General features: G+C 35.1%; 1 protein-coding gene across 4 annotated transcripts in view; it reads right to left on the bottom strand.

Annotated features, from left to right (window-relative positions):
• Positions 1–14,310, bottom strand: part of CEP128 (centrosomal protein 128) — a 393,012-nt gene that overhangs the window by 41,499 nt on the left and 337,203 nt on the right. For all 4 annotated transcript variants that reach the window (XM_088024490.1, XM_028102263.2, XM_088024491.1 and 1 more), the window contains one exon: positions 11,740–11,763. In XM_088024490.1, coding sequence (XP_087880616.1) covers positions 11,740–11,763 — 24 coding nt within the window. The remainder of the gene's footprint in view (positions 1–11,739; positions 11,764–14,310) is intronic.

The raw sequence follows: 14,310 nt of genomic DNA, 5'->3' as shown, positions 1-14,310 counted from the left end.
CTAGACCAGAGCCTTAAAGGGAGGGGACATTTCAGGTACCACCTAGCCCAGACCAATCATTCAAAAAATAAGAAAACTGAAATTTAGAGAGGTTAAACAACTTGTCCAGGATCATGTGCCTGGCCATGGAAAGAGATATGACCAGAACCTAGCTTTTCTGACTCTGAATCAAATAGTATTTTTACTATATCACCATCATTTAAACTAGGCATGTAACAATTTTCAGCTGAAACTTGTAACTGGTTAAAACTAGATGCACAAAGTGAAAATCCCCCAAAACAGCTTTCTATTTAAAGGCTACTTCAAAAATGTAACACACACTATTCCCACCAGCCATATATTAAGGGTATAATGTCAATATTTTGTTTTATAGTTGTTAGGATCTTAAAAAAAGACTTAATACACTATTACTCTGAGATTTCACCCATATATGCTCTTTTAGAGAAAGCAGAAAGCATTTCTTCTATGTATTATATTTTTCAGAAAGATCCTTCCACTGTTTTGTAATACACACTCATATTATCTTCACAGTATAAAGCAAGAGCTTCTTACAGAGAGAATGCCCTGTTATTGATAGTATTTAGAGCAGGGCTATGAAACACATTGTCTAGCATCGCAGTTAGACGGACGGTGTGACTACTTATCAGCACCAAATATGAAGCTGTCAGTCTGACCTCCAAATACTGAGCAATTCGATAATATTAAATTCATCTGCCAGTGAATCCGTATTCATTATGTAATTTCTCAATGACACTTTCTCTATGTCACTGTGCTTATGAGAAATTTGACAGGGCTGTAAGAAACCATTTTTGTAGGCTGAAGGAAGTCTTACATTTTTAAATTGGTCATCACCTTTTGCCACAAGGTTGCAACTCTGAACACACAGTCTATTTGTTTGAGTAGCATTTTCTTCACTTGACCTTAAACACAGTCATGTTTTAGAAATTTAACCCTTTGAAGATGACCCCATTACTGGAAAACATACATACTTTAATACTGACGAATGCAGAAAACAGGCTCTGTATTTTGGGACAAGGTGGCGAAAGGAGAATGTCTAGATTGTTTCAACCAAGATCCCTCATGAGAGATTCATGAGGATATTTCCGTTTGCCCTCAATGCGAATATACAGAAGGTAGACTAACATTAGAGCAGTGGGAAACTTGGCAGAACGGGCTAGGACAGGGTTTGTGCAAAAACTTTTTCCGGTTTCAGTTTGAATGGGTTCCCAGGAAGTGTCAAGTTCGAACAAATCCAAAATTTTACAATGTAGCTCAGCCAAAACTGCTGAGATTCACCTGATTCTGGGTCAAAACTGTACAGAGCACACTGCGTTTTATTTGGTGTAAAGCCAATTCGACTGAACCTTTCAGGCAACTTCAATGAGAGGCTCATAGCCTTGGCAAAACCAAAAATGAACCTAGCTTGATCTTTGGTTTTGAAACAGCAAGTTCTGGCTTTATAAAGAGATAAAGGCAAGTTTTACTTAGCTTTAAGATTCTTACAAATACTCAGAAGAAGCACTGCAAATAATTAACAGTTATTTGGCCAGATTTACATTCTCAAGTCAGTTATTTCCTGAGCTTAACCAGGACACTTCAGTCAGTACATTAACTCTATTGGCACCATATACCCCTAAGTGCCGTAAAGCAGAATCTGGTGTTCTAACAAAGAATAATGATCCTTCCTCAACAACTTATATGCCTGCAGAGTGGATCGCACGTGTAGTAAGATGAAGCACAACTACTGCGGGCTCCAGGGTGGGAAGGAAAGAATTAAAAATAAAAACTCCAACAGCAATTGTCTACTGTAATGGCAGACACATGAAGGAAGAGTATATAGTGTTGCCTGGTGATTTCCACAGACACACACCGGCATTCTCTTGTACTTTTGGACACCAAGGTCTTGAAGATCTACTGGTGTGCAGAGTTCAAATCTGTTACCACTAATATTAGCTGAATGAATCCTTTAGAGGTGTGCCAAAAGCTCCACCAGTTTTTTTTTTTTAAATAAAAGCCATATTTTAAAGAGTTTTCCAGTGTTTTATAATTTTTCTCAATATATGTAAATTTATGTATACATTTCTCCATATGGCTACAGGTTAGGATTTATTCTATAAGTTACACTATCTCTTTAAGTACACATTGAAAACAAGGGAGATTAGATTGTCTTAGGTCACTTGGATTTGAGAAGCTGATTAAACACTGACAAATTACAGCTATATGATTACACATTTGCTCCAAGTCAATGATTTTCAAAATTTTGAGTAGATACTCCTCTAAAATAATTTTTTAAATTATATATCTCCCTTACCTCCCACCCCCCACACACATTTTTAAGTTTTCTAAATGTTTTCATCATAAATTTAGGTAGTTGCAAAGGATGAAATTTCTGGAATATTATAAATACTGACATTTTCAAATGAAACTCTCATATTACTCATATAAACTTTCCCAGCAAACTTTAAATACTTCAGTAATTTGTTACCACCATTTATCCACTGACAAAATAAATAAATAAGATCCTCCTTAAAAGACAGAAATTTTATATTGTTCCTTTGCCCTTTGAATTTATTTCCCATCTATTTTCCCCAACAGACTTTTATCCTAATATAAAAAGTATTTATGCCTGGAAGTCTTTTTATTGGTTATCCTACCATACTTCATCTTCTCTGTAAGAAAAATGTGTATATACAAGAGGGAAAAACTGATTTTTAAAGTGCCCTGTAACCATAATGCTCCAAGTGTTATATATTTTTATAGATTGAATTATCATCTCAATATTAGGTCTATTAAAATTTTTGAGAAAAATTATTAAATGTAAAGCCCAAAACTTCCAAAAGTATATCCCTTAATGGGACGGATACTGCTTTCTCTTCTCCTATACTTAATTAACTCATGTATCATTGGGTAAGTATTAACTTTTGTTTGAATAAGACAAGGTTCCATTTCATTTCTATTTTTTTGTTGTTGTTTCTATAGATTTAATCACTGAGAAATTTTGTTCACATAAAAAAGTACATGAGAATTAAAGTAGTTTGGTTATAACAATGTCACTCAATTTCTTGAATGCCATCTTAATTTTATGGCAAAGACTACACAGAGATCTGTCATCAAAAATTAATTTTAATGATCTATCAGCTCGATTAGGTCCTCTTTCAATTTTGTTGAAAGCAAAGAATTAGAAACCACTTGACTTGCCAAAGGATGGTAATGTAGTTATTAAAGTCACTCACTTTCTGTTTTGGAAGGTATATGAAAGAGGCTTTATTTACCAAGACTTGTCAAATGACTACAACTGTTCTTCTTTCACTTAGAGGCATTTCAATGAGTTCTACATATGCAAAAAGTATTGGGAAAAGTAAAAAATTTATTAATGTTAATACCATTCTATCAGTATAAATTTTTAATACTTTTATATTAGCATTAAATATATTTTCATTAAAACCTTAGATCTGCAGATTGGCAAAGCTAATTAGCTCAATCTGGCTTACTTTCTGGCAGGAAAAAAAAAGTCTGACTTCGTGTGCCCTGTGACAATGGCCTTTTGAATTATAATCCTAAGACAGATAAATGAATAAGTCACGGAGCCAGGCCAAAGTTTGTCACCTGGATGAGTAAGACACTTTCAATGATTTCTTTCCAAGACTCAGTTTTCTTTTCTGGAGCTATATGTTCTCAGATTATAGTAGGCTGATAAAAGAGGTGAGGTCATCAAATAAAATTGTCATTCCTCCCCCTCATCATCAATCAACAATATATGTTGATTTCAGAACACCTCTTCCCAATACCTCATCTATCTAATAGAACTCTTTGTCTTATCAAAAATATATGTATGACTAACAGGGACAAGGAGACTTGATTAAAGAGGATATGAAAGCATCAAAATCATAAAGTGCCCCTCGTCTGGCACCTTGTAGTGCCTGGGGAAATCTGCCATCATGCGACCCAGGATAGGTGAAAGGTAGGCCTTTCTCTCTTCAAGTGGGAGGTTGAATAGGAAAAGTAAGATGGCCTCCTCACGCAGTCATGTCAAGGACTCTGCGCTTAAAGTGCTGTAGAAGCTGAGGATATAAAGATCGGTTCTCTTAAAGCTATTTGTGTCTGAAGACCCCTTGAAAAATCTCTGCATGCTCCTAGGGGTGTACTACTCCAGTTTGAAGACTCTAACTCACCAGCTATCTTTGAACATTACCCTCAGGGACAGCATTAATCATTTAATCATAAAATTAGGAAAAAAAAAGTTCTGCTAACATGTTTCCATTCCCTCTGTTTTTTGGCAAAACATGTCACAGGCACAAAAGAGAACATAAAATATATACATGCAGTTTGAAGAAAATGACAATTCTTTGTGGTTTTAATTAGCATTTCCCTGTTTACTAATGAACCTGAATATGTTCACATATTTCTTTTTCAATTGAAATGCTTGCTCATGTCTTTTACCCTCTTTCTTTTTTTCTTTCCCTTTTTTTTTTTGAAATCTGGGTTATCTTTTTCTAATTGCTTTGTTGGCAATAAGATCTGGATCCAAAATAATTTGGATACAAATTGCTACTCAGCTATATATTTTGCCACAAATATATCCTACGTGGGCTTTTCTTTTCACTGTTTTTATGTTGTCTTTTGACTTACAGAAGTTCTTAATTTTAATGTGGTCACATCAGTTACGTCCTTTTGGATCTATGTTTTCAGTGTCTTTTTCCCCCCTCAGAAATCCTTCAAAACCCCAATATCATGAAGATATTAAACGACACTATGTTTTCAAGTTTTATGGTTTGCCATGCCCACTTAGGCTTTCATCCGTTTTTGCATCTGAGCTAGGAGTTCAATTTCATTTTTTTTTTAATACTACCTATTGAAAAGTCCCTCCTTACTCCCCCGCCGATAGGTGATGCCAGTTATATCAGAGACATCAAGTTTCCATGCACACATATTTCTGTTTCTGGGTAGTCTATTTGATTACATTGGCCTACTTTCATATTCCTGTGCCAAGACTACACTATCTTTTTTTTTTTTCTTTTTTTTTGAGTTTATTTATTTGACAGAGAGGGAGCACAAGCAGGGGAGCAGGAGAGGGAGAAGCAGGCTCCCCACTGAGCAGGGAGCCCAATGCGGAGCTTGATCCCAGGACCCTGAGATCATGACCTGAGCTGAAGGCAGATGCTTAACCAACTGAGCCAACCAGGCACCCCAAGACTACACTATCTTAATTTTCACAGCTTTAATAAGGTTTGATACATAGTAGGAAAACTACCCCCAACTTGCCCATCTTCAGAAGTGTCTTGACTATTCCTGAGTGTTTTCTCTATGAAGAACTTGTATTTTTATTGCTGTTGTTAGATTCCCCACCCCGCCGCCCATGTATTTTGTATTTTTTGCTACTTTTGTACTGGTATACTTTTTTTTTTTTTTTAAGATTTTATTTGTTTATTTGAGAGAGAGAGAATGAGAGACAGAGAGCACGAGAGGGAAGAGAGTCAGAGGGAGAAGCAGACTCCCTGCTGAGCAGGGAGCCCGATGCGGGACTCGATCCTGGGACTCCAGGATCATGACCTGAGCCGAAGGCAGTCGCTTAACCAACTGAGCCACCCAGGCGCCCTGTACTGGTATACTTTTAATTACATTTTCTCTGTACTGGTTGCTGGAATTAGAAGGAAAATGGACTTTTGTAAACTGGTTTTTATAGAATAAACTTATTAAACTTTTTCTTAATTTAACTATGAATTCCTAGAGCTTTCTATATAGATAGTAACACTATTCAGACAATAATGCTAGCTTCACTGCTCTGGCCAGGTCTGCATGCACAGCATCTAACAGAAGCTGAGGAATGGTGCATCCTTTCCTTGTTCCTGGTCTCAAAGGAGGACTTTCAAAACGCTAAGGTAATGTTTGTCATTGGGTTTTTTCATATGACTTAGATTAAGTCAATTCCCTTCTCAGTTTGCTAAAAGGTTTTTGATGATGATAATGATATTATGGGAATAAATGCTTCTTATTCAACTACTGAGATGACCTTATTAAATGTATTTCTCCTTAATCTGTCACATGGTAAATTATATTGATTTTCTAATATTAAACCAACTCTGAATTCCTGGAATAAACTCGCTTGTTCATGATGAATTATCCTTTTAATACATTCCTGGATTTATTTTGCTAATATTTTTTGTATAATATTTTTGCATCCATGTTAATGCATGAAAAGTCCCTTAATTTCCCTTATTTATATTTTCTACGTCTGGTTTTGTCTCAAAGGTTATGCCAACTCATAATGAGTTTGGCATGTTCCCTCCTCTTCTAGTTTCTGGAAGAGTTTTTATAAAATTAAAATCATCTGTTCCTATAACATTTGGTAGAACTTATCTATAAAATTTATTTGGGCTTGGTGGCCCTTTCTGGAGAAAATTGTAATTGATTAAAAATTGTTGATGAAACTTTTTATTATTTAAAAAAATTTACTTATACTATGTTATTTCTTCTTAGTTCTGGAAAATTATATTTTTCTAGGAATTTAGTTATTTCTCCTAATTTGCAAATGTATAATTGCAAAATTATTCACAATACCCTTGTATGTGGTTAAATTCTCAAATAGCTATAGTTCTATCCACTTTTTCATTCTTATTTTATTCATTTGTATCTTCTTTTTTTTCTTCATCAGTCATGCTGGATATTGGTCGTTTTATTCTTTTTAAACAACCAGCTTTACTTTATTGGCCCTGCATGCTGCATGTTTGTTTTCTATTCATTATAATCTTTTCTCTATTTTTTTTTCTTTTGTTTTTAGGTTTTTGTGCCATGCTTTTGATTTCTTATATTGCATGGTATGTTCATTATTTTTTATCTTCTTTTCTAATATAAGCATGTAAGCCATTAAGTTTCTCATTAATACTACTTTTGCTATATCATTCACATTTTATAACACAGTGTTGCTATTATTCAGTTCTGTATATTTCATAATTTCTACTATAATTTATTTTCTGAACTTGAGTTGTTTAGAAGTTTACTTTGAAACTTCCAAAAGTCTTCGGCTTATCTGGTTCTCTTTTTGAATCCCAGTGTTATAATCATGTCACTGAATTCTGGCTCATGGAAATGGACAGAAATAATATGTGCAAATTCTAGTTTCTACTAAAGGGAAGTTAAGTGCTCTCCCTTCCTTTCTTTTGTCTTGTTACAAAGCAAATATAAGGGCTGGAGGTGGTACAGGCATCTTGGATCAGGAATGAGAAGCAGTATTTTGAGGACAGTGGAGCAAAAAGACAGAAGCAGTCTGGGTTTCTGACACGGTGTCTGCCACAGACACCATACATTTGGATTGTTACACAAGAGAGGAATTAATTTCTATCTTGCTTAACCCACTATTGCTTTTGGATTTCTCTGATAACTGAGGTCAGGCCTAACTTTACTATGAAGGCATGTGAATATCATATTAATGGAAATGAAACTAAAGATAGATTTGAGAGTTGACATGAAAAACTGAATTTATATCTCCAAGCTGAACTGTCTTTCATTCTTTTTAAACTTCCTCAAATGACTCTTACTGTACTGTCTCTATCGCCTCTTCACCCTTGACCTCCCACTTACTAAGTTCACTAATTCCCATCTCTAAACAAGGGCATCCATTTACCCCTGTCTTTCTGGCAACAAGTGCCCAATCCCTAATTTTCCAATCACATTTCTAAAGTTGGATTATGTCCAACATGCACTTTCTCTATTCCTACGTGCAGTCTTTCACCGCTGCACTCTACCCTGCACAGAACTACGACGTTTGCATTCCTACACACCAGATTTACCAGCCACAAGCCCTGATTAGAAACCATTAATGGGGGGTGCTTGGGCGGCTCAGTAGGTTAAGCATCTGCCTTCGGCTCAGGTCATGATCCCAGGGTCCTGGGATCGAGTCCCGCATCGGGCTCCCTGCTCAGTGGAGAGCCTGCTTCTCCCTCTCCCTCTGCCTGCTGCTCCGCCTTCTTGTGCTCTCTCTCTCTCTGTCAAATAAATAAATAAAATCTTTAAAAAAAAAAAAGAAAAAAAGAAACAAGGCTCCCCATTGGCTCTATGGCCCTGCTACCACTTTAACTCTCAGAGTGGTAGGTAACAGATAGCAATGCAAATGATCCTTGTTCATAGATATGCAAATAAAAGTTGTCTGGGGAGGTTCAATTAATTCCCTTCCTTCACTTTGGAAGAAGCCAGTTTTGCATCTATTTAAATTCACTTTAGCACTCTAGTGCCTACCTATGTGGTTCTTTACTCCTTAAAGTCAGCTGTAACATTTTACTCATTCTCTCATTAATTAATGAGTTACATAAACTCAGGCGTCATGACTTCATTTTATATTTGTGTAACAGTCAAAAAAGTAAAATGATTTCATAATTTTACTTTTTTGGAAAAATATTCTTTTAACAAACGCTTTTTGTTCCTTACTCTCTTCAAAGTTTGATTACAGCCCCAACATGGGATGCCTTCTCTGGCTCTTTCTGCCTGACACTACTGATTCTTTGCATTTCAGAGATGAATCTAATTTCCTCCAACATGTCCTCAAATTACAAAATCCATGGCTTTCCTAGAACCTAGACCATGATGATGTCTTATTTTACAATTTTTTTTCTTTATAAGAGCTCCTACAAAACACGTTGCTTTTCACTCATGTGGTGTAGACAGTGTGTTTTTATCTTACATCATCAATTTATTTACATGTAACTTCTCTCCTCAATTAAAGTACAGGTTCCTTGAGAGAACTGATCACAATTTTTCCTTTTCTCCTCTTCAGTGTCAACACAGTGCCAATAAATACCCACTGCTATGTCTCATCCATGGCCCACCAACTGGGGCTATCAATCTAGATTTTTTTCAGATAATTACTTAGCTTTATTTGGGGAATCAACCTGCCATATTTTGGCAGAAAGTTGGTTCCTTCCTAAAAAATTCACATTAAACTTTAATGAAAATCATAAGAGCTTCGTGAAACATCAAGTAAAGTACAATACTAACTAGAAAGGCTAGGGAAGGGAAATAAATTGATGTGCTTCTGGGGAATTTTTTTCCCTCAACTATTGAACTGGTTCTGTGTATACCTATATTCATAAGAACAGTCTTACATGAGGGTCATATATGCACAGTTGGACCTTCATTCTTTCCTTCTACAAATGTTTACTGATTGTCCAATATATATCAGGAGTTTTTGACAGGCTCTGGGACACATTTGCAAGTACAATGTAATTTCTAATCCAAGAAGCTTACCTGCTAGTGAAGAAGGAGAGGGAAAAGTTGAGGAAGAGGGGGAAAGATGGACACATGACTGTGACCTAAGCATTTGGATCACTGGTGACAAGCCGTATCCAGGTACTCATTATGATGAAAAGACCATCTTATTTTCATGTATTGTAACTATTGAACCTTTCATATCTCCTAATGAAACAATGAAATTTCAAACTTTTGCAGATTTGTATCACCATAACATATACCCTACATTCAACACTGATGTTAATACCAACCCAACCAAATGTAGACCACCAACATTTTCTACAGTTTAAGTGCTGAGTTAGTGAGAGAATAATGAATGATCTTGAGATTACTTTCAGCATATTTGATTTTATGAACTATAAAACACTTTACCAGTTGAATAGTCTACCAAGTGTATTAATCTGCTGCTTATAATGCCATATGAAGTCAAAGAACTTAATATTTGAGCATTAACATTATTACTAAGCATTTTCATTTTTATGGTTTTACTTATGATAATTATTTCAAATTAAAACCATCTTGAGAAAACTGCCACTGTAAAAAACCTCATCCATTTAATCAATTTTATTTTTCTCAGGATGACTTTTTATTTTTACCTTTATTCCTAAAGGAACCCTTAGAATAAGGCACTTAAGATCATACTCCATAGTACTTTTAGTAAAGAGATTATATAAATACAAAAGACTAAGAAATGCTAATAAAAGTTATAGGCTTTTGGTTGTTGTTTGTATAATTTTCAGTTTTGCATGGCATACTGGCATAATTAAAATGATTGAATAAAAAATAATAAGCAATCACATAATGATAACCTAACATTTGTCTGGCCCTAAATATTTTCACACGTATTCTGTCTCTTAATTCTCACAACAACCTGACAAAGTTTAATTATTATCATTTTTACAGATGAAGGAATCAAGAAACAAGTGATTTGCTGAATGTTGTATAAGTGGCATTTTGTATCCTGAACCCAAGTCCACAGACTCAAAATTTCTGTTTTTGTTCATACTTTTAAAAAAAGCATTTAATTCACAAGCCAAATCCTGTTGGCAAGACACCTCCTAAGGGTAAGTAAAATATACGTGGAAGAACACTAAACATTTTATTCACCTACAATGTCATCATACTGAAACTGAGAAGGTCAGTGTAATTTCCAAATGGCCCAGTTAAATCTAAGGAATAGATTATTTACCCACGAGGGTCTGGACACTGTCAATCAAAATCACTTGCTTACACAGGACTAAATGTGCTCCATTAGCATCTTTCAATTTCTCACACTCACAAAATAAATATTTTATTCTTTATTGGCCACATTGTTTAAAGATTTCTTATTTTTTTCCTGTTCATTAAAAACATATAAAGAAAAAAATAAAAATCACCATTAGTCCCAAGCCACTTTTAATATTTTGTGTGCTTGCTTTCTGAGAGTCTTTTTTAACACAAAATATTAATATTTGCATCATACTCTCCATATGCCTGTATATTCTACTCCCCCCTCCCCCTATATAACAGCATGGCAATATTTACTTTTGAAAAATATGACTTTTTATGGCTGAATAGTCTTTCATCATAAGGTGGAACCATAATTTATTTTACCATTCTTCCAATTCATATGGGTTTTTATTACAAAAAGGTTTATTTATAAAAGGAATATAATGTTTTATAAAACTTGAAAAAACAGAGAAAGGAATGAAATCACAGTCCTAACTCTCATCTAACAAGTCACTTTTATGAGTTTTTCTCAGTCTCTTCTATTCTTTATTCATATGTCTATCATTACATGTTATCACTGAAGTACACATGATTTTATTTCTTTTTTCAGTTTGTTTTTTATTATAAGCCTCTTCCGTAACCACAGTGGTATGCTGGGTGGAAAAGTCCACACTTTATCCAACCATTCAGTACTATATTGTCAAACAATAAGTTGTCTCCCCTTTCTTCCTAAAATCATTTAAAATAAATCATTTCACAATAAATATTGCAAGCATGTGGTCTTTACATTCATGCACGTTATTCCCTAATGCTAGATTCCTGCAAGTGAGATTATTGAGAAAAAGGCTGACCAGCTTTTAACATTATTTGGGTACTGGTAAAAACCATGTACAAAAATATTGAGGTTGAATATCTGAACTTCGAAGTATAAACAGCACCCCAATCTCAGCTTCTGATCAACCAGTCCTTTTAGTGGTTGGGAAATACACAAATACATAGGATATTGATTACATTTAAACTAATTACATTTTTCATAGATTAGTACATCTTGGTATCATCAGTCTTGAGAGAGCAGTGACCACTGCTCATTTTTGTTTTTTCTCTTTTTTCACTTTAAAAATCTGTATCCACCTACCTTTCAGGTATAGTCTAGCTTATTCTCCCCTTTGAATCCTAGATGTAGTTTTAGAAATGCCTTCTTGAACTGCTTCTTTTGGGGAGTGCTCTGAAATCCACCTCAGGACACCGCAGTAATTCTGACAGAAGGAGAAAGAAAATGCCCCAACTTACCGTTTCTAATGCATTTAGACGGTCCTGCAAATAAAGCATAATGCAGAATTATAAAAACAAAGCTATTAAAATCATTTCAAGTTTACTTAATTTTCAGATTTTCTACTTATCCTCTATTAGTAATAAATTTTGAAAATCTCAAAGAATGAAAACTCCTACTCAGGATGATTTCTACAGTAGAAAGAGTCATGAAAGAACCACTGTACTCCTCATCTCAGTTAGTGTTCGGACCGCAAGGTTTTATTTAACGGTAAATATCATAAACTCATATACAGTGACCAAATGGGATAAACCTTAAGACTTTTGCATTGGCAAAATGATTTATCTACTTAAGGATTTATAAGTATTACATACATTTGAATATATGAACAACTAGATGATAGTAGTGATATAAAAAAGGACTTTGGTACACATACCAGCGCTCAGGTACACAGTACAAAGTGTGACTTGGAAAGTAAAGTTCATACATAATTTCATCAATTCAAATTAAGAAGTAATTTGTTAACTGAAACAAGGCAGGAAAAATAAATAAGAAAGATGTCACATGCAGGCAATCTTGAACCCAGATGGGCCTTCTCCATCTATAGTATCTTCCAAGGTTCTACAGACAATATTGCTACAAAGTTAAATGATTAGGTAAATGGTTGCATTCGCAAAGCGACAGCTGTATTCTCGACTCTTTTCAGAGTTGACAGCTACCTACAGGAAGTCTTTACCAATTAAAAGAGGCTGAATATGAGAGAAGAGAGTCTGAAGATTTAAGAAAATGGCCATAAAAAAAACACGAAATCTTGCCATTTGCAATGACGTGGATGGAACTGGAGGGTATTATGCTGAGTGAAATAAGTCAATCAGGGAAAGACAAGCATCATATGATCTCACTGATATAAGGAATTCTTAATGTCCGGAAACAAACTGAGGGTTGCTGGAGTGGTGGGGGGTGGGAGGGATGGGTGATAGACATTGGGGAGGGAATGTGCTATGGTGAGCACTGTGAATTGTACAAGACTGATGAATCACAGACCTGTACCTCTGAAACAAATAATACATTATATGTTAAAAAAAAAAAAAAAGATAGTAGGAAGGGAAAAATGAAGTGGGGGAAGTCGGAGGGAGAGACGAACCACGAGAGAATATGGACTCTGAGAAACAAATTGAGAGTTCTAGAGGGGTGGGTGATGAGGGATGGGGGGATGGGCTAGCCTGGTGATGGGTATTAAAGAGGGCATGTATTGAATGGAGCGCTGGGTGTTATACGCAAACAATGAATCATGGAACACTACATCAAAAACTAATGATGTAATGTATGGTGATTAACATAACATAATAAAATTTAAAAAAACACTAAAAATAATTTTTCCCTTGATATTAAGACAAATCCTTTAAATAAGCTATATTTTGGATTTTTCCAGTATTCTGAAAGGACAAAATATCTGATTTGTATATTCTGCCTTCTGGAATGTTCCAGCATCTTGAAATAAAAAATATCAGTAAGAAAAAAAAAAGAAAATAGTCATCTTTTTTGGGAAGATCAAGGCCACTTTTCCTTCTTTTCTCTCATTTTAAGCAATGGGAGATGTGTGACATCTGGATTTCCTTTTCATTTAATCAAATTAATTTTGCCTAAGAAGCAAAGTGGGGAACTGGTACAGAGAGCCACTCAGCTAAGATCTCTCGGTAAACCTACAAGGGACCCAAGTGGACACAGAACACTTAGGAGCAGCAAGAACTTGGCGCTCATGGCCGCACTCCCAGCCTTACCAAACACATATAGGCCTTGCCTTTGAGGACTTCCACAATCCGACCTCTCACTCTCAGATTGGGAAACTGAGCTGAACATTTCTACCCTTTAAACATTTGGTTATGTGGGTACAAGTGAAATGAATATATTATGCAAAATCAGCCCAAAGCAGACTGTTCTCAGCAATATAATCTGTTTAACTGCATTTTGTTGGCATACTTGAGAGAACTTCACCCTCGCCCCCATAATTTTCATGAAATAACTGCTGTTTTGTTGGTGACTTGTGTACTGTCACTTTTGAATGCTTCATAATAAATGCATATAATAATGCCTCAAGGGGGCTTTGATCTGTTGTTACCAGGCATCTTATTCACAGTCCATCTGGGACAATACCATTCAGCAATGCTTTATCATCCTTTGCAGAATGAACAGAAGAACCTCATTAGATACCTTACAAAGACAGAAATAGCCTTTGGGCAGTATCACATTTATATGAACCATCTTGGAAGGCTCAAAATATTTACAGCCACAATTTGGGTCTTAAGTTTTCCCCATACCATATATTTATGGGCTCATATTATTTAGGATTAGCACATTTTAAAAGCAAACGTACAGCTAGTTTTCAAAGCACACATAAAGCTAGTTTGAAATCAGAGTTTTCATGTGATGTCAAAATAATAGAATTTAATTAAATTTTGTCTGTCTTAATTCAGATCTCCATGTCTGGCAAAGATAAACTAATATAATTTAGGTATTAGTGTCTTCATTTTACTTGAATATTTGTTACAAGACTTTAAAAGAAATACACACTGTCATGGACTGCATGTTCA

Source organism: Eumetopias jubatus, unplaced genomic scaffold (assembly GCF_037043125.1).
Source record: "Eumetopias jubatus isolate StellerSeaLion01/CBP00866 unplaced genomic scaffold, mEumJub1_p1.0 scaffold_7, whole genome shotgun sequence".
Lineage (NCBI taxonomy): Eukaryota > Metazoa > Chordata > Mammalia > Carnivora > Otariidae > Eumetopias > Eumetopias jubatus.
Note: the sequence above shows the minus strand (reverse complement) of the source record. Positions and strands in the feature narration are given on the sequence as shown.